The sequence below is a fragment of the Erpetoichthys calabaricus genome, chromosome 4, assembly GCF_900747795.2.
Source record: "Erpetoichthys calabaricus chromosome 4, fErpCal1.3, whole genome shotgun sequence".
NCBI lineage: Eukaryota > Metazoa > Chordata > Cladistia > Polypteriformes > Polypteridae > Erpetoichthys > Erpetoichthys calabaricus.
Genome location: NC_041397.2, coordinates 291,251,732 through 291,276,534, shown reverse-complemented (window position 1 = coordinate 291,276,534; position 24,803 = coordinate 291,251,732). Strand labels below are relative to the sequence as shown.

At 39.6% G+C, this 24,803-nt stretch overlaps 1 protein-coding gene across 1 annotated transcript in view; it reads left to right on the top strand.

Annotated features, from left to right (window-relative positions):
• Positions 1–15,001, top strand: part of LOC114650953 (GRIP and coiled-coil domain-containing protein 2) — a 107,354-nt gene extending 92,353 nt beyond the window's left edge. The window contains exons 22-23 of the mRNA XM_028800909.2: positions 203–404; positions 12,995–15,001. Of these exons, the coding sequence (XP_028656742.1) occupies positions 203–404; positions 12,995–13,071 (279 nt within the window). The 3' untranslated portion in view covers positions 13,072–15,001. The remainder of the gene's footprint in view (positions 1–202; positions 405–12,994) is intronic.
• The last annotated feature ends 9,802 nt before the right edge of the window (positions 15,002–24,803 follow it).

Sequence of the window (24,803 nt, the reverse complement as noted above, 5' to 3'; positions counted from 1 at the left end):
TCTTTTATTATAAATGTAAAAAAAAAATTACAGAAAGAAGTGATTTTTTTTTTTTTAATTTCTAGATTTTTTTTCTGTCATAGAAGTGCTTGCAATTCTTTACTCAGTGAATCATTTACACTGTGAGTTTTGTGTGAGTTTGCACATTTAAGCGATAGCTTTATACATCCTTATAAGATAACCATAAGTTTATGTTGTACAGCTTTTAAAGAATGAAGTCAGGAGACTTGAAAGAAATCAAGAACGGGAGAAGTCAGTGGCCAACTTGGAGTACTTGAAGAATGTCCTGCTACAGTTTATATTCCTTAAATCCAGTAGTGAAAGACAGGCACTCCTCCCTGTCATCCATACTATGCTGCAACTGAGCCCGGAGGAGAAGAGTAAACTGTCAGCGATAGCACAAGGTGAGCAAATGCGCCTGTCCAGGTATGAAATACTTTTCTCCTGTCAGGTGTGTATGATGTTTTTCACCTGATTATTATTTAAGTTTTGTTTTTGTATTTCTTTACTAACGAGTGAACTCGTACCATACTGTACCTGCCCTTATCAGGTTGATCTGGCTGATGGGAGTAATCTGTTTAAACATAATAGAAAACATCAAAAAGTAGGCCAGCTCTACCTTGTAGGCAGACCTTTTCTACCCTCCCTCATAACACTGCCCAAAATAGTGAGGATTTACTAAAGAAGATGTTTCCCCTAAATACTATCTGTAGAGCATTCCGTCACTTGTACTTTGCACTTTAGTCTGCTGAATTTACTGCAGTGAATATTCATTTTTTTTATTGGCTTCTTTGTATTTAACATCACATGAAAATTATTTTAAAAAACAGGCAGTTCAGTACAACATAGTTCAAATGTAGTTTTCAAACTAGATTACAAAATATTGTAAAGTCTAAGATTTAAATGTTTTCATATCACTGATATCACTATAAGTCATATCACTTTTTTTTTCTAATATAGAGACCAAAACTGCATACAGTATTTGAAATACAAACTGCACAGCTTAATCGTAACCTTCCTTAACTTGTACTGAACATGGTACTGTGTGTAGTTACTATATATGAAAAAGAAATTATTTTTGTCAGTTGTGACATACAGTACTTTCATGCTGAAGAATCTTGTGTTCTTAAGTAAAGTATTATTTATAAATTTAAGAAAACTGCATCTCCTCCAGAAGCTTGCAATGGAGGTCTCTGTGTCACCAAAGAGAACTAAATACAAAAACATTAAAACTTATTAGATACACTTTTAAGCTGAGAATGCTCACAGGCCTCACTGTTTCCAAGAGTGCACATCCTTTTAAAAATAAGTCCATCTGTCATCATCATTTTATTGCGTAACCCTATAGGCAGCAACCTTTCATCACTAGAGGTGTGATTTCTTGTAGCTGCTCTTATTAAATAGTGGAGTTGCAATCAAGTGATTTGATATCTTAAGGGTTTTTATTTTTCTTCATAATATTTACATTTTTTAAACCGTCAAATAAGCTCATTTTATATTAACAATGAAGATAACTAAATATTTAGCTTTGTTTCTGAACCTTTTCTTTATCAGTCTTTTATATACCAATGAGAAGCAGCAACAGACTATAGACAAGAGAATTAGTGAGGCTCAGCACAACTGGTGACTGGTGGTGAACACGTGGAAACTATAAAATAACTAGCCGACGCCCACCGTAGCACGGCGGAGTAAGAATAGGAACGGAAAAAGGAATTCAGAAATCAAGAAGAAATAAATACTTCTTGAAAGACGGAGTTGTGAATAGGTGTTTTGGTGGAGATGACAGATAATGAGTCGACAGATCTAACCCTAGAAAAAGCCACGTACAACTGACCGTGTCTGAAGACTGGTTGTTGTAGATTAACACAAATCTTTGCAAATGTTTGTCCTTGGGAGTTGTTGATAGTCGTGGAGAAGGCGAGTCTGAGTGGGAATTGTGTGCATTTAAATTTAAAAGGGAGATTGGTGTCAGAAGGAAGGAGAGAGATTCTGGGAATGAAGATTGTTTCAGAATTTTGGATAGCGATCAGTTTGCACTCAATAATATTTGTATGTATTCGGGTAACGATGAGCCTTGCTCAGTTGCAAAGACCTTTTGATGGCATAATATTTCGGAGGAGCATAACTACAGCTCCCACCTTCAGATGAAGGATATAGGGAGGCATGCTAGTTGGTGTGAGGGTGTGTAAAAACTCCTGTGGGTACGTTAGTTGATCATTAGGATTGTCGCTGACTACTGTATCTGCACTCTTGAAGGTCACTTTTTCACCCTGTATAAGATCAAGAACTTTGTTGTTAATATGTAGAGAATCGTCATTTGTGACATTCAGTATTGGTCTTGTAGCAAGTTCTTGGGGAGTCACAGTCCAGAAATTAATATCACCATAAAGTTGAGCAACTGGGTCTTGTTGTTGTGGTAAACATTGAGAAGGTAGTTCTGCCGGGTCTCTTTTACTTTCCCGAACTTGAAGAAGCCATTGAATAAATTGAGTTTCACTTTTGAGAGCTGTCTCATTTTTTGTGAGTTTTAGGACTTTCATTTCGTTCCACAGCCTGTGTTTGTTGCTGGAAGAGGCAACGGTGAGGGCTCGAGAGCCGCAGAAGATAACAGGCAGTATTTGGTGGAAATTAGGGATACTGTCCTTCATTTTATAACAAAGGCTTAGGAAACAACCGTTGCCGTATAACGAAAATAGGAAGGAGTGAAACGAATAGCAATAGCAATGCCAATGGTCGACGGAGTACCTTCCTGTAGCAGGCTACGGAAAAGACTCCCAGGCACACACATGGCTGAAGTAAAAGGTCACGCTGTCAGGCTAGATATAGGGTGGTGGCGTGACACCAATGGGGTCATGAAAGAGGAGTGGGGAACGCGGTAGTCCGATGGAGGAATAGGAATCGAGAAAAGCGGCGTGGGGGTGTATGGGAGGCCTCTGGCAGTGGAGAAGGGTTTGGAAGAGCAGGAATGGGAATCGAGAAATGCCGTGTCGGCTGTGTGTGGACGGGACCGCCTTTGAAGAGGAAGCAGGACGAACCAGAAGAGAAATATATATAAAAGATTGCCTTTGCTTTAGAGAGTGGAGTGTAGTGCAGCCACCACTGAAAAACATAGATGTGCCCAGGAAAGAGCCAACATTGTCACGCAAAGCTGCAACTCGTGTTACTGATCAATACAATTTTCTAGTCACTATCAATAATGACATCCTGGAGGACATTTTCCAAATTAAACTAGAAGAAATATTTGTAGGTGGGTCAAATTGACAGCTTTTGTTAGAGTATGTTTGTTTATTGGCCTTGTTAGCTGTCGTGACACATTTCTTGTTGCTGATGCATGAAAGTGACATTTACACATTCTTCACTGTATATGTGTGCGTTTTCCTGGGTTCTCCACTTTGTCTTCCACTCCCCTGATATGTCCTTGTTATAATGAGGCCATTCCACTTTTCCTTAGTGTGTGGACTTAGAACCATTTCAGCTAAAAGGCAATGTCATAGTAAGCAGACTTAGACACATGCTTTAGTTGTAGTTTGTGATACTCTGCTTTAATGCATAAGCAAAGATGTATCCTTCCCTTAGGAAATATTCTGCCTCAAGTCTGCAATTAAAATAAATTGCTTTCAATCTTGTTTTGGTGTCCTCGGCATACCTTTTAAAATTCTGAGTTTCCTGAAACTAGAAACTTTTGTACTTGAAGTTGGTATGTGGTATTCCATAGACTATCATTTGCTTTTTATTTTGTTTTGTTAATAAATATGTAGTTTTGTTAAAAATAATTTTTTATTGATGAGGAATTAGTGTTTCCCAGAATAAATTAGGTTAGGCTTCTCTCATTGATTTTCAGTTTGAGATTAAGGTCATTTTTTTCTCATCTTTACTAGGGTGAATTATGCAAGGGAATGTAAGTGTCCTCAGCAAACCTGAACAGCATGTTATTACTTTATATCAGGTTCATTTATATAGATGAAAAAGAGCAGCACCTTTCACACTGATTCACGGTGTTTTATGTACTGAGCTGTCGTATGTAACAATGATCAGAATCTGCTCATAGCCAGTGGCCTGTGTTTGATCACTACCAGCCATGACTTGGATGGTATGCAGTGCCTCTCATGGCCTGCTGTAGACGAGACAGGTTTATAACTTGTACTGTGAGCACTTCCTCCAAAACAGGCATGAATCTGGACTTGGAAAGTGATTTTTTTCCAATATTCATCTATAAAGTTCAGTATGAAAATCTTGTTTTGGATATTTGCTTTGTGGACAGATCTTGAGGTTTTATTTTAGTTTTTTGCACATATTGCATTGCTCACTCACGCTCCATTCTGTGCATCAAGAATAATACCTTAAAATTATCCATTCATCCATCCATTATCCAACCCACTATATCCTAACTACAGGGTCATGGGAGTCTGCTGGAGCCAATCCCAGCCAACACAGGGCTCAAGGCAGGAAACAAACCCCGGGCAGGGCGCCAGCCCACCACAGGTCACACATGCACACACTAGGGACAATTTAGGATCGCCAATGCACCTAACCTGCATGTCTTTGGACTGTGGGAGGAAACCCACGCAGACACAGGGAGAACATGCAAACTCCACGCAGGGAGGACCCGGGAAGCGAACCCGGGTGTCCTAACTGCGAGGCAGCAGCGCTACCCACTGTGCCACCGTGCCGCCCACCTTAAAATTATTCCACCCAAAAATATTTTTTATATGTAACTTATTCCATGCAATTTGCAGTGTTGGCTGAAAAAAACTTTTAATATCATGTTTTCATAGAGAACAGAGATAAAGAGGTTTGTGATGGCATTGGTGTCTCCGGTGACCAATGCTGGAAAACTGCAAACAAGCATTATGAAATACATCGATGGAAAAAAATCTCTTGTTACTCACATCATATAAACCACATGCAAGGTCATCCAGTTGTATACTCACAATGTTCAAAATTCATGTATTTTTTGCTAAAAATTGTAAAATACTTCTGAAAACCAGAGCAGTGCATGTAGTGGAAATGTGTTCACATGGGATCAAGCTTTCGAATTGAAGACTTTCTTCTCCCCCTTATTCAGTGGCTCTATCCTCAATTTTAAAGTCTGTTCCCATGTGGATGTGCTTCCCCTGTGTGCATTGGTTTGGTTCTCCAGAATTATTCTTTAACAGTATTGTAGCCAAAATGCTCTCGTTTTGCCCGTTGTGAGCATATAACTGAATGATATGTGTATTATACTAGGGGGCTTACCCCCTGCTCACTTTGCTTACCAACCCCCATTGCCTGCGCTACGCGCCAGCCACTTCACGTCTCTGCTGCTTTCGTTGTGAAGAGGGGGGCTGAACGCACCCCAAGGAGAGAGAGGCGGTCGCTCTTCCAAAACCCCGTCTTAAACGGTGATACAATGGGAAACCAATGCAGTTTTTGTTTTTTTTCACCTCCTCTTTGCTTAATCAGCTGCTGGCTTGCAGCTGCTGTTGTCGTCCTGCGTGATCTGCATCTCACGCTGTGCTTCAAACATTTAAAAACCTGTACAGCAGCTGTCTTTGTCGTCTACTTTTTGTCTTTTATTTCCAGCCCCAGGCGTGGTTAAATCTGTTGGCACAAAGTCTAATCTCGTGGGACATGAGTTCTTGATATTTTAGTTTATAATTTTAAAAGCTGAATAAGAATCTGAAAATCTAAGAGCATCACATTAAAGTTCGATAAATCCTGAAGAGAATGACACCAAACGTATATATCCATCCATCCATTTTCCAACCTGCTGAATCCGAACACAGGGTCACGGGGGTCTGCTGGAGCCAATCCCAGCCAACACAGGGCACAAGGCAGGAACCAATCCCAGGCAGGGTGCCAACCAAACGTATATATGTAGGTTTAAAATAAGCATGATTTAAAGCGTGACAAAAAAAGTCACATAAAATCATTGCACTTTTAGGCTTAGGATTATATATATATAATATGTAAATAAAATATAGAGTAGATAACACAAGTTAACGTGAGATTATTTCATGGACATCTTTATATTGTGTTTTGGTGGTCCAGCATTGATCTCCAGAGACTGTCATTCTATAAGAAAGTCTGCTATCTCCATTACCCATGAATACAGGAGATTAATTTATTTTTTTCTGCTGTCGCTACCAATCACATGGAGTAAATAACGTGAAAAAAATTATTTTTGGGGTCCTGTATTCCTTTAATTATATGCTGGCAAAATATTTTTGCTTTATTAAGATTACTATTGTTAGAAAAAAAGAAATGTAACATCTCATTCACCCAAAGCCTGTTTGTTCTTTAGTCAATGCCACACTTACAATACAAATTAGTTTAGAAAGAAAAACTTACAGAACCTGATAAAGGACTGTAAAAGCCTGAAAGCGCACTATGTGTGCGTGAAAAAGGGTGCTTTATGCTCACTGCTTCTTCAGATAGGCTTGGGGTTTCTGTATCCCTGTAATGTTAAAAAGTCAGATCAGAAAGTGGATAGATGGATGACTTTGTCCCTAAAAATTACATAAAGCACATTTCCCCTTTCCCTTTTCTTGCAGTGCTCTGTACTTGTGTCTACACTGTTGTGGCATTTGGTATCAGTTACTCTTGGGGATACTGAAGGTTATAGAATATATATTTAAAGGTTTGCTGTTTATGTGGCATGTACTCCTGAACACACCACTTCAAACATGCCAACAGTCATGGTCTGCAATTACCATTCACTTGATAAGATTGGAGCAGATGTTACCCGCCACACATGATACTCTCCTTAATATATTCATTATATGAGAGTCCCCAATGAACTGCAGCTGTTCTGTCCATCATAAATGCCTGTATCATATTCATAGTTATATTCTGGACATTAACATAAACCAAAGGAAGAGTGACTTGGTGATGGAATGCTTTTAATTAGTTCACAAATACTGTATATTGCCTAATTCATATCGGTGCTTGTCTATGAACAAACTCAAAGAACAATGCTAAGGTTCAAGTGGTGACACATGATGGTGGAGGAGATATTACATGCAACAGTGCTTTTATATACCCATGACTGCTGTGAAGAAAGTACCCGATGAACAGGAAAATGCTCTTGTGCCAATCCATAGGACATATTGACATACCATTAGAACAAATTAGTCAGCATGAAAGATCATCTTCAGTAGAGCCACCTTGAAAAGGTTCATATGCCGACGTGTACATTTTGGCTGCCACATCTCTTTTGGGTTAATGAAATTATTCCTGGACTGATTTTCACAGTTGGAGAAGAAGTTGCATATCCATCCCTCAATCCCTCCGACCTCTCACCCTATATCATATGTCATTACTGGAATCTCAGCATTGTTATTCAGTATATTCACAGAGAAATGTGAAAATGATTTATGACAATTATACCACTGACGCCAGGCTCAATCTATGTCTCCTATTCAAAGTAACAGAGCTATAAATGTAACAGAGCGTGGAACAAATACTGAAGATGTAGTAATTGTGGGGTCATTCTAGATTATCAATTTATCTTTGGATTCCAAGAATTAAAATATTAATATTGCTTTGCTTAATACCTTTTCTTTATACAATAAGAATGTTAGTAACTTAATCAGCAACTCTGATGTGGCAGCAGCCATTTGAAGGTATCTCACTTAATCAACTTGGTCATCCTGACTGTTCCTATAACAGTGTAACGGCCGACCACTACACTACCAAGACTTATTCCTTGGATTACCTGAGGATTTTTGCTCTAATAACAAGCTGTACTGCTTACAAGTTGTATTATTTTTCATGACACGACGAAATAACCAGAAACAGTAAACAGATATGTAAAATCAAACACTGATATATTGGAAAATAAAAGACAGACAGACATTCAATAATAATAAAAACCAGTGACTAATTACTATATGTAAGAGTACAAATATTTACATTAAACCCTCCCTTGCCCCTAAACAAGAAACAAAAGCACACAACACAAATATAAACATGGATTGGATAAACACAGCAGTTGAAAATGTGTCCCAAAATTAAGTCCGACAGTATTGAAACTGGCTGTGATGATATTGTGCTTCCTCCCGACAACAAAACGACCTCACTGTAAAAGTCCTGGCAATGGTTGGAATAACTTTGAACCCCGGGGTTTTTCGGCTCTGGCTGTCGTGATGAAGGCTCGGTAGTTGAAAAAGCAGGCAGTGGAAGAAAGCAATAAATAGCAGTGACGAGTTTGTAGATGGATGGGTAAATTGTCTTCTTTTCCTCTCTCTCTCGGCTCTCACCTGTCGCCTTCCCCTTTCACCTTCACTCCTCTTTTTTTAAATGTAAAATGTCCCGGATGTATCTGGTGTGTAAACAGGTGATTTCCATCTTGGGGCTGCGGTGTCTTTCCATCATCCTTTCCCTCTGCACTTACGGGGCAACATTCACTGATGCACACATAATGGACAATGAAAAAACACACTCAGCACAAACATAGACTATTATGTAGCCCCGCTACAACAGGGCAAACGTGTTTGTGGTCATGGTGGTAGATTGGTTGAGATATTTCATGAGGAGCTTCTGATAATGGAAATTGCAGGTCATGCTGCTGCTATTTGCCCTTGTAAACTTTGTGCACCATCTCCAGTTCTTTTTGTTTTAGTACATTGTTTTCCAAAGCTGTGCTTTTTGTGTTGATCTAAATTGTCCATGTTCTAATGCTTCGTGGTTTTTAATATTCAAATTGATTCTTTTCAGTGCACTTTAGAACTATATTTCTGTGCTCTTTAGAGTGTCTGACCTCATGCAGCCTGTTCACCTCTTAATTACTAATGAAAGACCCTTTTCTTTAATGGTACGTTGCTACAGATGCGAGCATTCATTTAGGAGGTTCATATCACAAGGCTGTTTTATCAGAACTCCATTTCCCCAGCATTTGATTAGATATTAAGAAAAATATAGTTTCTTTTAGAAATATCAAATCATTGGATCCAAGTGATGTTATAACTGTGATTTTGGGAGTCTCAGATTATCCTCTTCTGTACATTTTCTGAGTTGTTAACTATAATACCTGACTGTGCTTTGTTTTCAAGGTACATTAACTCCTGTTAAACTGAGAATAGTCTTGGTGCAGACCTTGTGGTAGAAAACCCTCCGAGGAAGGCAGGAATAGTTCAATCAATTAGATTTTTATTCAGTCACAGATGAGTACATGGATTCTACGTTGTAAGGCAGAAGAGCAAAGTTCCATTTTTCGATTGGCTTTTTATAATTTCTTCTTCCACCCACCTTCCCCTTACTTAATCAAAAAGCATAATATCGTTTACTTAATTGTTTTTTTTATTACGCTAATGGGCCATCTGTTCTTTTTTTTTTTTTTACTTGTCAGATAGACCCTAAAGAAGGAAAGGTTATCTTTCCTGTGTCAAATAGATACATTCCTAAAGAAACTGGAAGTTGTCCTCTATCAGCTTACTGCACCCTGTCTTACGACAGACGCCTGTATGAATAACCTGCTGTTTGAGCAAAACGGCTTTGTCAGCTTTTAACCCTAAGTAGCTTGCAGTTAATTTTTCTTTCACAACCTCTACTGACAGACATACTGGGAGAAAAGAGTGTTACCCCTTGTAGTGGTTTAATGGCCGGTGAAGAGCGAATGGAGGTTTTAGGTTGGAGAGTGCGTCTCCCATGGGGTTATTTAAATGAAGAACAATATAGAGTGCCTAGGGAATCTTAGATCACCACCCAAAGTCAGCCATTATTGTGTCTGCTTCAGCTTGTGAAGACATGTGAAGTGGAGAGTCTTGGGATAGGGATAGCTTGGAAATATGCTGATAAACTTTTGTGTGCATGTAAAGGTAGATATGGATGCTGTATTTCCACTTTGGATGAAAAAAAGTTAATTCTGTGTGTTTTTTTCCCATTCACATTTTTCTAAAATGAACAAATCCGTTGCACATATGAGTGAAAAAATAGCAGTTAGTTGCTGTGTGAATATTTTGCGTTGGCCACAGAGCCTTCTCAGTTGAAAGTGTGGAATACTCTTTGAAGTTAAATCAGCAGACATAAAACATATTTTTTATTACACTTTTTAAAATCTTTCTTTCTACCGTTATCTATTTTACCTTAGATTCGGGAGCAGTTTTCTCCTTACAGCATGAGGCTACTACTCAGCTTACTTAAAAATCATCTGATGTTAGTAGGCTGTGGGAGGACGTATAAGGGAGAATCCTGTTGTTAGTGTAGAGCTGTGTCAGAGTATACAGTTAGGTCCATAAATATTTGGACAGAGGCAACTTATTTCTAATTTTGGTTCTGTACATTACCACAATGAATTTTAAATGAAACAACTCAGATGCAGTTGAAGTGCAGACTTTCAGCTTTAATTCAGTGAGGTGAACAAAACGATTGCATAAAAATGCGAGGCAACTAAAGCATTTTTTTAACACAATCCCTTCATTTCAGGGGCTCAAAAGTAATTGGATAAATTAAATAACTGGAAATAAAATGTTCATTTCTAATACTTGGTTGAAAACCCTTTGCTGGCAATGACAGCCTGAAGTCTTGAACTCCTGGACATCACCAGATTTTGGGTTTCCTCCTTTTTAATGCTCTGCCAAGCCTTTACTGCAGCGGCTTTCAGTTGCTGTTTGTTTGTGGGCCTTTCTGTCTGAAGTTTAGTCTTCAACAAGTGAAATGCCTGCTCAATTGGGTTAAGATCAGGTGACTGACTTGGCCATTCAAGAATTTTCCATTTCTTTGCTTTAATAAACTCCTGGGTTGCTTTGGTTGTATGTTTTGGGTCATTGTCCATCTGTATTATGAAATGCCGCCCAATCAATTTGACTGCATTTAGCTGGATTTGAGCAGACAGTATGACTCTGAACACCTCAGAATTCAGTCGGCTGCTTCTGTCCTGTGTCACATCATCAATAAACACTAGTGTCCCAGTGCCACTGGCAGCCATGCAGATTATGTGGTATGCTTTGGATAATGAGCTGTTCCACGCCTTCTCCATACTTTTTTCTTGCCATCATTCTGGTAGAGGTTGATCTTGGTTTCATCTGTCCAAAGAATGTTTTTCCAGAACTGTGCTGGCTTTTTTAGATGTTCTTTAGCAAAGTCCAATCTAGCCTTTCTATTCTTGAGGCTTATGAGTGGCTTGCACCTTGCAGTGCACCCTCTGTATTTACTTTCATGCAGTCTTCACTTTATGGTAGACTTGGATATCGATACGCTTACCCCCTGGAGAGTGTTGTTCACTTGGTTGGCTGTTGTGAAGGGGTTTCTCTTCATCTTGGAAATGATTCTGCAATCATCCACCACTGTTGTCTTCTGTGGACGTCCAGGTCTTTTTGCGTTGCTGAGTTCACCAGTGCTTGCTTTCTTTCTCAGGATGTACCAGACTGTAGATTTTGCCACTCGTAATATTGTAGCAATTTCTCACATGGGTTTTTTCTGTTTTCGCAGCTTAAGGATTGCTTCTTTCACCTGCATGGAGAGCTCCTTTGACCACATGTTGTCTGTTCACAGCAAAATCTTCCACATGCAAGCACCATGCCTCAAATCAAATCCAGGCCTTTTATCTGCTTAATTAATAATGACATAATGATGGACTTGCCCACACCTGCCCATGAAATAGCCTTTGAGTCAATTGTCCAATTACTTTTGAGCCCCTGAAATGAAGGGATTGTGTTAAAAAAATGCTTTAGTTGCCTCACATTTTTATGTAATCATTTTGTTCACCCCACTGAATTAAAGCTGAAAGTCTGCACTTCAACTGCATCTGAGTTGTTTCATTTAAAAAACACTGTGGTAATGTACAGAGCCAAAATTAGAAAAAAGTTGTCTGTCCAAATATTTATGGACCTAACTGTATCTGTAAAATAAAAAAAAGAAATGTTATGTGCACACTACAAAAGAAAGAAGGTTAAAGGCACAATGTTTTACCTGTATAGCCTTCATCATGGTGTACAACTGAAAAGGACCTAGTAGCTAACATACAACATGTAGAAGGGGAAAACTTGAACCAGGGCAGATGAAAGGAGAAACGGTGAGAGTAAATGTGAAAATTAGAGAAGATAAATGAAAAAGTTAGTTTGTCATCGAGACCTGCAGAAATGCATAATCCCAGGCCGAGTGTCTTTTAAGCTCTGAGAAAGAACACAATCAGAGCGGACCGTGCGACTGTGATCCAGGGATGTAACGTGTTCCACAGTAGGCTCTGTAAGGTTTTTTTTTTTTCTCCTTTTGTTATGTTGTTTTTTGCAGTGTGCAAGAAATGCAGTATAAAAGATTTTTAGACTGACGAAAGTCCCATCGTTTAATGTTGAATTTAACAGAGGGATCAGAGACAAGGGTATAATCAGTGACATATTTGCAGGTGACACTGTGGTTCCTGTTACAGCTCAAAGTGCCTAGTGAGGAACGTTTCTCTCTTTTGTGAAGTGAGCTACGGACAAGAGGTTTGCGTGGATTAGCTGGTCAATTGAAAGAGATCAAGGGAGGTTTAGGAAAACCGGCTCCTGTGGGGAAAATCGGACAAATCTACAAATTTGGGATTTTTTTTTTTGATTGCCCATGGGAGGGATGGAGTGTTAGGGTGAAATAGGAGGCCCAGCAGCATATGGGTTTCATTATTGGGGTTCCTCTTCAAGTGGATGTTACAAGGTCTATTCCTGGCTTGATTGAGGGCACTGTCCACTACATGAGTACAGTATCCTCTATCGATGAAGACACTCCTCATTCTGAGTGCTTTGTTGCAGAAGTCAGTGTAAGGAAGAGTGAATGAGGCAGAGAGGTTTGTAGTATGCCAGGGGTGGAAGGAGCTATGGAGAGAGTAACTGTGGGAGGCAGCTGGCTTGGAACCCACAACAGACAATAGAACCCTATTTTACTGGTACTTGTGACAATACATTTGAACTTGGCTTTTGGAAAACCATACTAATAATAATAACTACATTTTTCTTATTTGTTCATACAGAGCCTAATGTTTTATTATGTTCAGCTCTTCCAGCTTTGTGTGACATGAATATGTGTTTTCTTTCTTTCCTAGGTGAAGATGAAGCAGCTTCGACAAGCAGGTCGTCCGGGTGGACATCGTATCTTCACAGCTGGTCAGGAATAAGATGAGAGTGTTTTTTTTTGTTTGTTTTGTTTTTCTTTTTTTATATCTACATGTAGTTCCGAAGACACTGTACATTCCATAATTTTCACTGTGAATTTCTGCTGTGTGACTCCCACCCCCCTTTTGTCAAAATTAATTCTGAAGCAGTTATTGCTTTCTTTATGTTAACCCTTTTAAAAAGGAAGTTAATTTTAACTTTAAAAAGGTACTTTTTCACTTTAAATTATCTTAAATATTGGAAATATTTGACACAAAGTATTTATTGATTATTATTTTTCAGTCTTTTCTATTTAGACACCTTTATTATATTATACATTACTGGTAAATCTGCAATTTTTGTTATTAATTTTATTTAACTTTATAATAAGTTCTATGTGTGTGTCCAGTTGCTTTAAAGCATTGTCTCACTGAAGGACGTTTATAGCTTTCTCTTTCAGCATTCACAGTTTTTACCCCCTATTTCTTTTTGTTAGATTTCTGAGGTTATTATCTATTTTAAGATTAATTCAATTATCAGTAATTAAAAACTAAAAATTATTTAATATATGCTATTGTGACATAAATGAATGCAGCCTTTAATGCATTTTCTATGACAGGAAAACGTGGCAGTTGTGAAGCCATTGTCGGCATCACTTATCTTTACGTTTTTGTCATTCGTTAACACTATGAAGCTCCTGTCCATCTTTTTAGTATTTAAAATTGTTTCTTTGAACAAGGCAACATTGTGTTAAAGGTTTTTGGGAAGTTTCCTTTTATTGCATATCAGCCTTTCAGTTTCAGAATTTTCATCTGGGCATTGATTTTAAATAAATGAAAATTCTAATAACTGAAACTGTTTACATTGTAGAATCCAATTACTTGATTAACTTAACTAAGGCATCATCTCTGTATTTTTGTAATGCATTACTTGAGTAATTAAATAATATAAATCTTGTTAGACTAATTTAACCAGAAAATTCTGTAAGCTCTGAGTTGCATAGGAGCAGTTGCAATCCTGCAGAAGGATTCCAGTTTTTACAGGTTGTGTGACCGTAACAATTGCAGGCCTGAAGGTTTGGTGTTTTATTACAGTTAACGAATATCACTCTCTAAAGTGTATCCTTAAAGTATGTCGTGTTCTTTGGTTAATAACTGACAGGACTGGTCATGCTTCACTAAAAACCAGTGAGGTGGTCCCACTGCTTTTCAGCTAGCGCAGTCCTAAGGTCCTTTCTCTTCCTGCCATTGCACTTTTCTGGCAGCACGTCTTCTCGGAGAAAGGTGACGTGGCCCAAGATTAACTCTGACAGGCAGGGATTACCCATTAGCCTGTCGTAGGCTCCAGTGAAGCCAGGAGGGCCAGGCACGATGGCATACTGTATATTGAAGCAGTGCCTTGTGTGTTTTACACAAGAGCTCCTAAAGCCTGCAATATAACAAGGAAGTACAAATCGTGCCGTCATGTTTCGGCAGTGGTCTCCTGCCCCCACCCCCTCGTCCCGAACAGCAGAATAAAGTTACAGAGGCCATAGAGTTCAATGGGAATTCAGTAACAAAAAGGGCTTTGATTTAAAAAATAAATAAATAAATGAATGAAGGAATGTAACTTTCTTTTAGTGGGATTTCATACTTGAGACATAAGATTGGAAATGAAGTTTTGTATAGTAATAGTAACAAATGTGAAAATTATAATTATGCTTAAGGGGTCAAGCTGATTTTTTTTTTCTTTTCTGTCAACTTAAAATATTTTTACTATTTCTTTTAAAACATTTGTATTCGTTTAGCATTTTTGCACTGTGAAATTTAAAAAGAAAAGCCAAAACATGTTTATTAAAATCTTTGATTGTGTTCTCGAGACTTGCTGCTTTTACACAAGACAAGACATGGTGAATGTGCAATTTTTTTACAGCTCATACTTGCCCATACTGTGCTGTGAATAAACAAAATAACAAAGTACGACTCCAAAGGGCGTCTGTGTGGACTGTCTCTGCGTCCTTACTGTCACTTCTGTTGTTTCTGCCTCAGCACATAAGACATTCAATGGTCTAAATCGTCTCTCTTTAGTCTCATTAAAGCAGAAAACATGAAGGCAGACTGTGAGGGCCAGTGTCGTCTTATACTTTTTAATTTATGGCATTGTGTTGAGGAACACCTAGTCCCTACAAGGATTGGCTTATCCATACTTGCATTTATTTGCAAGCCCTGCTCTCTCAATTGGTTCAGTGTTCCTATCTGGCAGCCTGGAGATCTGTTTGGCAGTTTGGAGCTTATGACATTCCAGTCTCCTTTCCATCCTTTTAGTTTATTCTTTTTTTTTATTTGCATTGCCAATAAATGCTTAGTGAATGTGGTGTCTCTTTTTCTAATCTTCTTCATGTGCATCCACTTTTTTCCCCCTCAGTTTTGCTCCTTTTCAGCCCTAAAGATGCCTGACACCATGCAGTATTTTTCAGTATACTTCTTCCATTATTATCATAAATGGTTCTGTGATCCAGCTCCACCAGCTTCTTCTCTCACTTCCCTGAAAGTATTTTCAGGAATGAAACACCAACTACCAATTCACCCAGCCTAAAATACTGTAATTAATAGACTTCCCCTTTTTCATGGGTCTTTGTCACTCTTTTGTGATTCACTTTATTATCTACAGTTATGAGCTAAAATATTTTGACCTCCTGCCTAATACGCTGCTGCCCCTCCCTCCATGGCATGGACTCTACAAGACCTCTGAAGGTGTCCTGTGGTATCTGGCATCAGAACTGATATCAGCAGATCCTTTAACTATGGCAAGTTGTGAGGTGGGCATACAATGGGTCAAACTTTTTATTACAACACATCCCACAGATGCTTGATTAGATTGAGATCTCGGGCTCCAGAAGTCCTCTGTGGAGAGAGGAGAACCTTCCAGAAGGACAACCATCTCTGCAGCAATCCACCAATCAGTCCTGTATGGTAGAGTGGCCAGATGGAAGCCACTCCTTAGTAAAAGGCACCTGGCAGCCCACCTGGAGTTTACCAAAAGGCACCTGAAGGACTCTCAGACCATGAGAAAGAAAATTCTCTGGTCTGATGAGACAAAGATTGAACTCTTTGTTGTGAATGCCAGGCGTCACGTTTGAAGGAAACCTGGCACCATCCCTACAGTGAAGCATGGTGGTGGCAGCATCATGCTGTGGGATGTTTTTCAGCGGCAGGAACTGGGAGACTAGTCAGGATAAAGGGAAAGATGACTGCAGCAATGTACAGAGACATCCTGGATGAAAACCTGCTCCAGAGTGCTCTTGACCTCAGACTGGGGCGACGGTTCATCTTTCAGCAGGACAACGACCCTAAGCACACAGCCAGGATATCAAAGGAGTGGCTTCAGGACAACTCTGTGAATGTCCTTGAGTGGCCCAGCCAGAGCCCAGACTTGAATCCGATTGAACATCTCTGGAGAGATCTTAAAATGGCTGTGCACCGACGCTTCCCATCCAACCTGATGGAGCTTGAGAGGTGCTGCAAAGAGGAATGGACGAAACTGGCCAAGGATAGGTGTGCCAAGCTTGTGGCATCATATTCAACAAGACTTGAGGCTGTAATTGCTGCCAAAGGTGCATCGACAAAGTATTGAGCAGAGACTGTGAATACTTATGTACATGGGATTTCTCAGTTTTTTTATTTTTAATAAATTTGCAAAAACCACAAACTTTTTTCACGTTGTCATTATGGGGTGTTGTGTGTAGAATTCTGAGGAAAAAAATGAATTTAATCCATTTTGGAATAAGGCTATAACATAACAAAATGTGGAAAAAGTGATGTGCTGTGAATACTTTCTGGATGCACTGTATATAGATAGATATACACATATATATAAATTCCTAAGCCTAAAAGTGCAACAATTTTGTGAAACTATTTTATGTAATGTTTTTGGTCGCACTTTTTTAAAAATTTTTTTAATACATATACTGAAGAGAAAACTTAAGGGGACAAGACCCCGAAACAAGCAGGAACTGAAGATGGCTGCATAAGAGGCTTGGCAGAGCATTACCTGGGAAGACCCTCAGCACTTGGTGAGGTCTATGAATTGCAGACTTCAAGCAATCAAGTGCAAGGAACGTGTAGAAAAAGTGTTGTAACTTCTGCATGGTGTGACTGAAATGTGTGCAAATACCCTTAAATAAAAATCTGCAATGTGCACTTTAATCGTGATGGCTGAAGTGTTTGATTTGTAATTTTAGGCTGTGGAGCTGAGGGGTAAGTCAAGTAAAACAAAAAAAAAATGTGTCTTTGTCCCAAACATTATTTTAAGTGTATTGTTGGTCATCTTCATTTACCTTATTCCAGCTTTAAAGAATCAGTTTACTTTGGCACCATATGCATCACACATACAGTGTCCTGAATATATGTATTCAGCCCTCAAACTGTTTATTATGTCAAATTTTAAAATTAAAAAATTTTCAAAAACTTGTACACGTCATGCCAAATCCAAAGAAACAAATTGAATGCATTTACACAATTTGAAAGAGTTTTTAAATGCAAAGCTTATATTGCTTGGTGCTATGTCTCACCTGACTAGCTTGCCCAGTTTGTTGATGGTCTCCTCCTGTTTGGTACCCCAGTTTTCACGTAATTTAAGAGGACACGTCGTTCCTCTCGTGCTGAGGACCAACAGTATGGTAGAGGTTTTCTACAAAGCAAACTGAAATTAAGATAAAATGGCTTTCAAAGCAAATCCAGGATATACAGTAATTCTAGATAGCAACAATCAGGAGAAGAGACAAGACCACCTCAAAGGCATTGAGCAGAACTCTGAGCTCAGTGTATTGTATCATATGCAAGTGGCTGCCCCTCGAAACTTTCAACAAGCCATGCATGGCACTTGTCAAGGAGGCTGCTGTGAATTCTTTGAATATAAATCAAGGGACGCAATACTTGTACTAGCGAGACTACATCTGGAGTATTGTGTGCAATTCTGGGCCTTCATTTATCAATCATCTCACAAAGTCCTGACTGTAATAAGAATTGTCCTACTGCAGAGTGCAACATGAAAAGTAGTTACAAAGCGTCCTACTACCAATCCCAGTGACAAGCAGCTGGCCACAAATGTCCATGACTGTGACTCAAAAGGATGATCACAGCTAATCAATCCCCAAAGCATTGCACAAAAACTGCCTTTATGGAAGAGAAGCAAAGAAGAAGCCTTTGCTTGGGGGCAGCTGAACCAAGCCACATCTGTGGCGTAAATCTAATCAGCCAGTTAACGCCATCCCCACTGTGAAACATGCTGGTGGCAGTATTGTGTTGTGGAGAACAGGGATTACTTTATTATTATTATTATTATTAATAATAATATTAGATTCTGGTCAGAATTTATGGGAAGCTGAATGGTGCACAATACAGACAAATACCAGAGGAAAGTCTGCTGCATTCTGCCAGAAAGTTTAAACCCAGGAGGAAATTTGTCCGGAAAAGGAGCTAAGGCACACTGTCAGAGCAACAATGGAGTGGCGTAAAATGAAGGCATTTGATGTGCTTGATTACTTAGATTTCAACCCATCTTAGATGAGTAGCTCAGTGCTGTCAGAAGGTAAGACCCATGGTCTCTGATAAATACACGTGTTAATTCAACTGGACGCACGTTTAACTGGGACACGGTGCAAGTAAAATTTAGGGTCATACTAAAAGTGCCAGAGAGCTGGATGGATTGTGACTATCAAATGAGAATGCCACTAACAGACATTTGGAGATGAACAGAGCATATGTAGGGTTAAGATGAAGAACATCCAAATAAAACAAAAGAACTTAAGACACTCCGAAGCCCACCTAACTAATCCACCCCTCCTACACCCACCTACAGCCACACACTTTCTCATCTGCTATCTATTGCCTTTGATTCCTGTATGTCTAATCATTTTCCTCTGATGATGAAACCTGGTAGGTGTTAAAAGCTCAGGGAGAAATGACTATTTTTTTATATATATCTATATAGATATACAGGGTGAGTCAAAAATATGTTAACACTAATGGTACTGCTAGGTATATACTTATATACAATTTTTGTGGACAGATTGTGTCACATATGGTACATGTGTTGAACATGATGGCGAACAGATTGAGACATTCGTGTAATCATCTTGCACATACTGTATGAAGCATGTTTTGTGAATAAATTGTTTCCGCCATTCAAATGTTAACATAATTTTGACTCACCCTGTACATAGAGAGAGAGCATTTGACTGCAGTCTCACAGATCTATGGTTCTGGGTTTAAATCTTTGATTTCTGTGTGAGCGGTTTTCATGTTCCTCCTGTGCAAATTCTGGATTTTGTTAAGACACTCCAATTTCCTGAGTTGTACAAGTAGATAGATACTTTATTAATCCCGATGGGAAATTCACAGGGCAGGCAGGTGTTACGTTTATCTGCTAGTGTTCCTCCCTTGCTGGGGTTCAAATTCCTTTTTTTTATATCTTTTTTGTTCTTTTAATTGCTTTGTTAATATTGGTGATCATTTAGTATCATTTGATATATGTCTGTGTTTCTTTTGCTATGTTCTGTGTGTCTTATGGGTGGTTCCCCTACACAGGCTGGGAAAACAAGCAGCCACTTGAGGTTCATTTGAATGGGCTTGTTGGTTGAGGTGAGGTCTATTAATATAATTGTGATTTTTCATGATTTCCTGGATTTGCAACATTTCATGTTCTGTTTTTTTTTTGACCATTCTTGCTGGGCTTGTGTGTTTGAGACTTGTTTCCTTGGGGATTGCCTTTCATGCAACTCCTGCTGTGCCTTTTGCACTCCTTTGAGTTTTTGTTAAGAAGACCATTTGTGTATAGTGCTCTTCACCAAGTGCAAGCACCGGGCACTGTGAACAAATTCTCAGGTAAAATTACAATAATTGGTAACTACAGAATTAGGGTATATATAAAGAGACTGATTTTTTAAAACACACAGAAAACAAAAGTAGAAGCTGATTAAGATAAAAGGAAACCAACACTACGTGTGCATTAATTATTTGTTGAACATTGGCCAGTTGCCAATGGAGGAGATGGAAATTGTAAAAGACAAAGTCAGGCAAAGCCACGGTCCTGGAGACCTCGGCCAACCAGCCACCCACCCTCTCTTAGTCATTTTGAAGTAGAGTCTGTGTAGGCCATCCAAACTGATAAGAGAATCTTTCCCTCTGATTCCAACACTCCTTCATCTGAGATGACTTTTCCAAATGTAGGAAAGTGGCCGTTATGAACTGAAAGTTCCAAAGCATGTGTTCCCAAAAATGCCCACTAGAGGGGGGAACCAGTCAAACACGGCTAGTAACAAGAGTAAGCACAGGATCTTTATATATAACAAGATTTATTCTGCTCTGTAATAGTATGATACTCTGAAGAGCACTAAAGGCAAATCCAAAAGCAAACAAAAACCAAATACAGTATCCAAAGAGTGGTCAAATAATCAAAGCACAGCTGAAACTCACCGACTCCCTAGCACATTGGAATGAACCGCCAGGAACTGTGGGAGACCCTCCGATTTTAGAGGGCGGAGGGCAGTTCCTAGTGATGATTGGCAGGTGGCTGTGAATCTTGGGGTACCACCCAAAAAGACATGGACACTACCACAGGAAAAGAAAATACAGCAGATAATTTACAAAAGTAATGTAAATATATGGCTCAACCAAGAACAAAGAAGACAAAAAGCTTAAACAGATTTGAACCCCAGCCTGGATGGAACCCTTGCTGAAATATAAGAGCAGCTTTGCCATAAAGCAGTAGCACCAAATGCCACCTCAGGATACCGAGAAGAGAAACAGCAGAAGAGATTTAGTAATGGTTTATAAATATTGTAGTACTTACACTTTGTACAGAGAGCTAACAAACAGATGTAGTGTACACAGTTATAGGCTGTCACATTAGACAGATTTTCAGTCATTAGCCTTCATTTACATAGTGTTAGCCTGTCAGAGGCAGTTGGCAGTTTGCTCCTGTGAAGCCGATTGTCTAATGTATCATACCTAAGGAATGAGAACAAGTAGTCTGTTACTGTTACAGCCAGGATGGGGCAAGGAACAACACCTGGCCAGGAGGTCAGTGTCCTGCAAGAATTGGGGGAGACAACCCTATCAGGAATACGTGTTCCCCCGATATGCAGGATGGCAGCATCCCTGGGCATCACTACCTGTATGGACACCCGCAAGGCATGCTGGGAACAGTAGTCCCATGGGGCATCCTGGTCAGATTCTGTGGGTACCGCCAGGGATTTCTGCAATGATCCAAGGCCTCTAATAATAATAATAATAATTAATTCATTACATTTATATAGTGCTTTTCTCAGTACTAAAAGCGCTATCCACACGGGGAGGAACTGGGAAGCGAACCCACAATCTTCCACAGTCTCCTTACTGCAAAGCAGCAGCACTACCACTGTGCCACCTGTTTGTGAAGCTTCTTTTTGACCCTAATGTACTTCCAACTGGCATTTCCTCAGCACCAGTCCAAGGTAAAAGAAGCTGTCTGACCTCATTCAGGAGAGTCCGAGTCGGGTGAAAGGAGAAGAAAACAAGTAGTGTTGTGATTTGCAAAGCCTTTTGTAAGGTATTTTGTGACAATAAATCTTTTTATTTGTACCAGTTCTTGTGTCATGGTGGTTGTGTCTGGGGTTTGGTGTGCTGCAGTGCCTCCTAGTGGTTCACTTTGGCTAGGAAAAAAAATCAAACAAGTTTGATTTTCTCATTAGCCATAGTAGCAGGTTGTGAAGGAAGGAGGGATGACAACCAAATGAAGCAATGAATGCTCATTGCATTACGATGTATGTACAATGTAGCGATGAGGAATAAGGAACACATGTGTCTTGGACTTTACAAACAGAAGAGAAGCTCTTCTGTCTAATGCCTCGTATTTTACATACCATAAAGAGATTGGAAAAAGAATTAAAGGTGAGAGATAGCTGTTGATCTTGCTTCAGCTGTTAAATCTTTGTAAAGGTCTGCTCTGTCAGGTAACACGCTATTGGCTGTTAGAAAAAGGGGCAAGCACGACTGTGCTGAAAGATCAGCAGTTGGTCAGCAATGGTGACATGGGCTGCAATTTTTAGTTGTGCAATTTGAAATTTGATCAGCGAGTGTGATTTGCAAATCTGACATACCCATAACAACAAGTAATGGGACATCAGCTTAATCAGTAGCTCTAGTCAGGGTATGCTATACTAAAGTCATGAGTCTTCAGCCAGGATTTAAAAGCTGAGACTTAAGGGCCATCTCTTATATCAGCAGGTAGACTATTTCCACAGCTTCAGGACCCTGTAACTAAAAGCTCAATTTTATAAAGAATCTCCGTCTTCCCATTCTGTTCACAAATTGAAGGCCGACAAATCCTTGCAGTAGCTTTCAGATTTTTATGCTTGGGTTCTCCCAAGTTCTTGACATCTCTAAATTGTGAGGTGCAGTGAGTAAGGCTTTGGACTTCAGACCTTAAGGTTTTGGGTTCAAATCCTGCCAATGACAGTGTGTGATCCTGAGTAGGTCACTTCACCCACCTGTGCTTCAATCGGAAAAAGAAATGTAAGCAATAGTATCTCAAATGTTGTCAATCACTTTAGATAAAGGCTTCGGCCAAATAAATCAAAATAAAATGAATTGTACACTCTGTGATAGACTGGTGTGACCACTGGGTCCCGCTACCCTGCATTAATATGAACAGGTTCTGAAAAAGAGTGAATGCAGAGTCAGAAGCTACTAACAGACAAGCAACTTTTACACCCACTTAAAAGCAAACACATCAGAATGCATTTTGTGCTCTAAATGGGAAGTGTGAATAGCAGAATAAAGGGCTGGGTGTCTCGGGATGTGCTCACCCCACTCCCTCACAGTAACCGAATGCATCAGGTCTGGGCCGTGTACTCCAAGTAAGAGGACAAAAATGCTTACAAATCACTGAGATTGCCTTATAAGGAGACTCCTCACCACAAGGAGCCGTCAGGGTGCCAGCCGAAGCAGTCAAATAAATGACTAACCAGACTGAGCTCAGAGTAAACGCAAGGGGATATAAACACGTGGGTGTAACCGGACCTAGGCCTAATGCAGGGATTCTGTTTTTTATGATCAAACCCGCAGTTACCAGCTAACTGTGAAAAAGGGAAAAGCGCAAAGGCAGTCAGTGTCATTCTGGTATTTGATGTGGCAAGGACTAAATGTTACAGCAGTTTGTTACACGGAGCAGCAAAGGGCGTTAGATACGCATCCAGACTTGAAGAAGAAAAAAAAAAAAAAACAGACATCATTTTGCAAGTCAAGACCGCACATAAAGAAATATGGGATAAAGGTGCACAGCAGTGCAATGCATTGGCAGTTGAGGTTCCTGCCATGTTCCTAATGCTGCCAGGGTAGGTAGTGCAACCCTGAACTGGATTAAGCAGGTTTAAGAAATGTTGCTTATTCTCCCTTTTAGAGCTCATCTCCTATCTTGACCTCCCCAACTGTCACCTGTGATTAACTCTTTGAGAGCTGAATATTTTTTCTTATACAAAGCAATGGTTTCACACATACTATAAATCAACATAAGACATCTGTTGCTGAGTGCTGTGGCTGTTGTTGGCACCTGTTTGGCATCTCAGACAGCAGAAGCCGCACAAGGACAGCAAGACGGCCAGCAGGGATGCATGGTGGGCTAGCTGCCCAGCTGTCTTCATGTGGCGGTGGCAGTCACAGTGAGACGCAATCTGGTATGTACCTCTTGTCATCAGACAGGCCAACGTTGCTGTAGGTGCATCAGCTACACAAACATATACAGCTGGGGACGGATCAGCTGATGCTGATACCTCACTTTCGTTTTTTGATCTCCAGATTACTTGTCCGACAAGTCAAGAGTCCAATTCAGCGATATTACGCAAAACGTTGTCCACGGAGTATTTTGCTTTGCATCTTCGCTTTGGTCTCTCGTCAGATGTCGAAGCCATATAGGTTGCTCTTCACTACTCATATGCACACGCAGGGAACTGAGGTCAAATCAACGAAGCTAACTTTCCTTCTAGCAATGAGAGTCAAACTAAAATGTAATGGTGAGTTTTGTCACCGTTTACAGCTGATTACCATCCTCTACCCCTGGATTTTCACAAAAGTCAGCATCCACCCTGAAAGAGCTTATGTGAAAAATCATGAATCCATTTTCTAAACAGGCTTTGTACACATCAGGAGAGCGGGGAGCTGCAGGCCGTTTACGCCAGGGGTCCTTAATCACAGTCCTAGAGGGCCCCAGTGACTATAAGTTTTCATTCCAGCCAGTTTCCTAATTAGAACTCAGTCCTTCCTGACAATGAAACTTGGTATTTAACTCAATGACTTGTTAGCACTTTCATTCATCAAAGACAAATTTTAGTTACATTGTAGATCAGAAGTCCTCAATGACAGTTCTGAGGGTCTACAGTAGCTGCAGGTTTTCAGTTCAATCAGTTTTTCATAATTAGAACCCATTTATTTACTACTAAAGCAATACATTTATTGGGCTTAATTTTAGTTATCAGAGCTGTTGCATTTCAGAACCCTTATCTGCCTATTTTAGTTTTTCACAGCTGTATTTAAGTTTTACTGGTTGCTTGTTTTCTTAACCATACTTTAGTTAATAATGAAATGCAGATAACCAATAAACCAGCAGCCCTCCAGCTAAAGTGCTTCCTTTTAAACCTGTGCATATGTAGCATGTTAGAAAAATGTTTAGAAATAAATGAGAGAGGAATTGGAAAGACTGTTAAGTTTAAATCTGTTCTGTTCCACATAGCTAATGTTCTCGGAG